General features: G+C 39.6%; 1 protein-coding gene across 1 annotated transcript in view; it reads left to right on the top strand.

Annotated features, from left to right (window-relative positions):
* The window catches only part of LOC119592062 (ankyrin-1-like), an 8,946-nt gene extending 6,645 nt beyond the window's left edge, over positions 1–2,301 (top strand). Inside the window, exons 4-6 of the mRNA XM_037940871.1 lie at positions 162–278; positions 566–661; positions 998–2,301. Coding sequence (XP_037796799.1) covers positions 162–278; positions 566–661; positions 998–1,684 — 900 coding nt within the window. The 3' untranslated portion in view covers positions 1,685–2,301. The remainder of the gene's footprint in view (positions 1–161; positions 279–565; positions 662–997) is intronic.
* The last annotated feature ends 6 nt before the right edge of the window (positions 2,302–2,307 follow it).

Genomic DNA, 2,307 nt, shown 5'->3' with positions numbered 1-2,307 from the left:
GGGGGGGGGGGTATATAAAAAATACATATATTGCTTAGACAGAAGGGGTGACAATCAAAGGAAACATTAGAATCTGAATAAATTGAATTTATGAATTGATAGATTGGAAGCTATCTCCAGCCAATATGAGGGCATTAAACCAATTGCCTCCTCCATCTCAGGCCAACGTGAGGCGGTTGGACGGCGCTAGCCCACTGTGGATTGCGTCACAAATGGGACATCAAGGTGTTGTGCGTCTACTACTGAGTCATGGTGTCAACCCAGATATCTGCAGACACGTGAGTTTATTCATATTTCAGTATAAAATGAACTGTTCATTTAAGTTCCAAATGCAATTTTAGTTTCCCCAATACCTAATTCTATTGGTATAGAATTTTATCAGGAGATAAAAATCTAAAATACTATTTTTTCCTCCCTCCCTGCATATATACAGTATGCCAGTAGTGCCTTGCAGGTGATTATCATTTATCAAAGTAGATCTTTTTCAGTCTTATTTGAGCTATATTTTATGTTTTTGAACCTATTAAAGCAAAATGTTTTGGTGATTGAGAAAACCATGTTTCAGGATGGAGCAACACCTTTGTTCAAGGCTGCCCACAAGGGACATGTGGAGGTTGTCCATGAGCTGCTTCCGTATAAGCCTTGTCTGGGTCTCCTAAGGGTGAGGTTTAGTGGCTTTAGTTGTCATAAAGCCACGTGCGTTGTTGTTTGACTTTTTTATAATGTCTAGTTCTAGTTAGGTGTAAAAGTAAGAAAAATAATGATTTGGGGTGTGCTTGATGGACATCTCACATAATTAGCAGCAGTAGTGCAAATATTATAGTTTTAGGAATGTACCTAGGCTGTTGCACATTATAAGTTTTATGAGATTTAGTACATATTGGAAATTCAGTTTTGATATATACAGGTTGTAGTTAGCAAAAAATTAAAGCCAACATTTTTGGTCAAGCAATATATTTTTGTAATATGATGAATTAATTGCTCTGTACCTTTTCAGAATGGAGAATCTGCTCTGCATGCAGCAGCATTGTATGGTCATGTCCGAGTCTTAAAGGCACTGGTGCAAGCAGGTGCTGATCCCGGCCTCAAGAATGATCAGGGTCTTACCCCAATCCAGATTGCTGCTCAGGCTCGACACCCAGAGGCCGTCCAGCTACTGAAAGATGCCCAGTCTAAAAGGAAAGAAGGAGCGCAAACACCACCCAAACAGACATCACCTGGGCCACGATCCCCTCGCCTTGTGCAGAGCATGAGTGGCAATGTTACTTCAGGGCTAGGGAGTCAGAGTAGCAGCCGAGGTTCTTCTCGAAATAGTTCCTTAGGTACTATTGTAGAAACCAGCCCAGTACTGCCGCGCTCTGTAAGCTCTCCAAGTAACTCGCGTCCTGCCCAGTATGTTTCATGTGAATTGAGTAACATTGTGGATGGTGGAGCACGTCCAAGATGCCATGGAGGTACTGGTTCTTGTACATCTGTTGCTGGCCACAATGCTTCTTCTAACCCTTCGCCATCTCCTAGTATTTCCAGTGAACCTTCACAGTCCATGATCACAGCCCTGCAGAAGGCCCCACGACATGCCTCTCACACTGATGTCAGCAGTGTTAAAAACATTTTCCGTAGAACTCTTGCATCCTTTAGGCGATCCAGTATAGCAAAAAGAAGTGACAAACCACACGAACCATGACAACTCTCAATGGCCTCTTTAACTCCCCTTTTTCCATACTTGTTTGCTTTCCAGACTGTATGATATTTTCAGTACAAACGCCTAATAAATCTCTGGTGATATTAGGATAGAAGGACTTATATCGGGATGTTCTATTTAGGAATTCATGGTGCTGAAATTTTAAAAAAGAAAACTGAAATTATGAAAAGCTATCCGGAGAAGTTATGATATGTTGGTGTATTACAACAGTGTTTTACTTTTTTTTAACATCGATTGTCTTTAATACAAAGAGCCTTTTAAATATTTATCATTATATTATTGTTAATATACCATTTATGAGTTGGTAGAAAAGCCTAATAAGTGATGAATGTCGTGCCACTTTTTGCCTGAATGTTTCTCAGGTGTCAGGTTTTGGTGAAGCAGCAATGGAGACTAGTATTGTCTCCAGAAGTACCTTGGTGTAACTTATGCAAGGCACGGTAAATGGAAGTTCAAGATTTATTTCAGTATGAGGTGGTTATTGTTTTATTATTATAAAAAAGTTAACATTTAAATTACAATAGGAGAGAATAGTGATAGGACACTTAAGTTATTGTCTGTAGAGCAAAAAATTATAAATTACTGGGCAACTGGTTTTGAAGCTC

Source organism: Penaeus monodon, chromosome 29 (genome assembly GCF_015228065.2).
Source record: "Penaeus monodon isolate SGIC_2016 chromosome 29, NSTDA_Pmon_1, whole genome shotgun sequence".
NCBI lineage: Eukaryota > Metazoa > Arthropoda > Malacostraca > Decapoda > Penaeidae > Penaeus > Penaeus monodon.
Note: the sequence above shows the minus strand (reverse complement) of the source record. Positions and strands in the feature narration are given on the sequence as shown.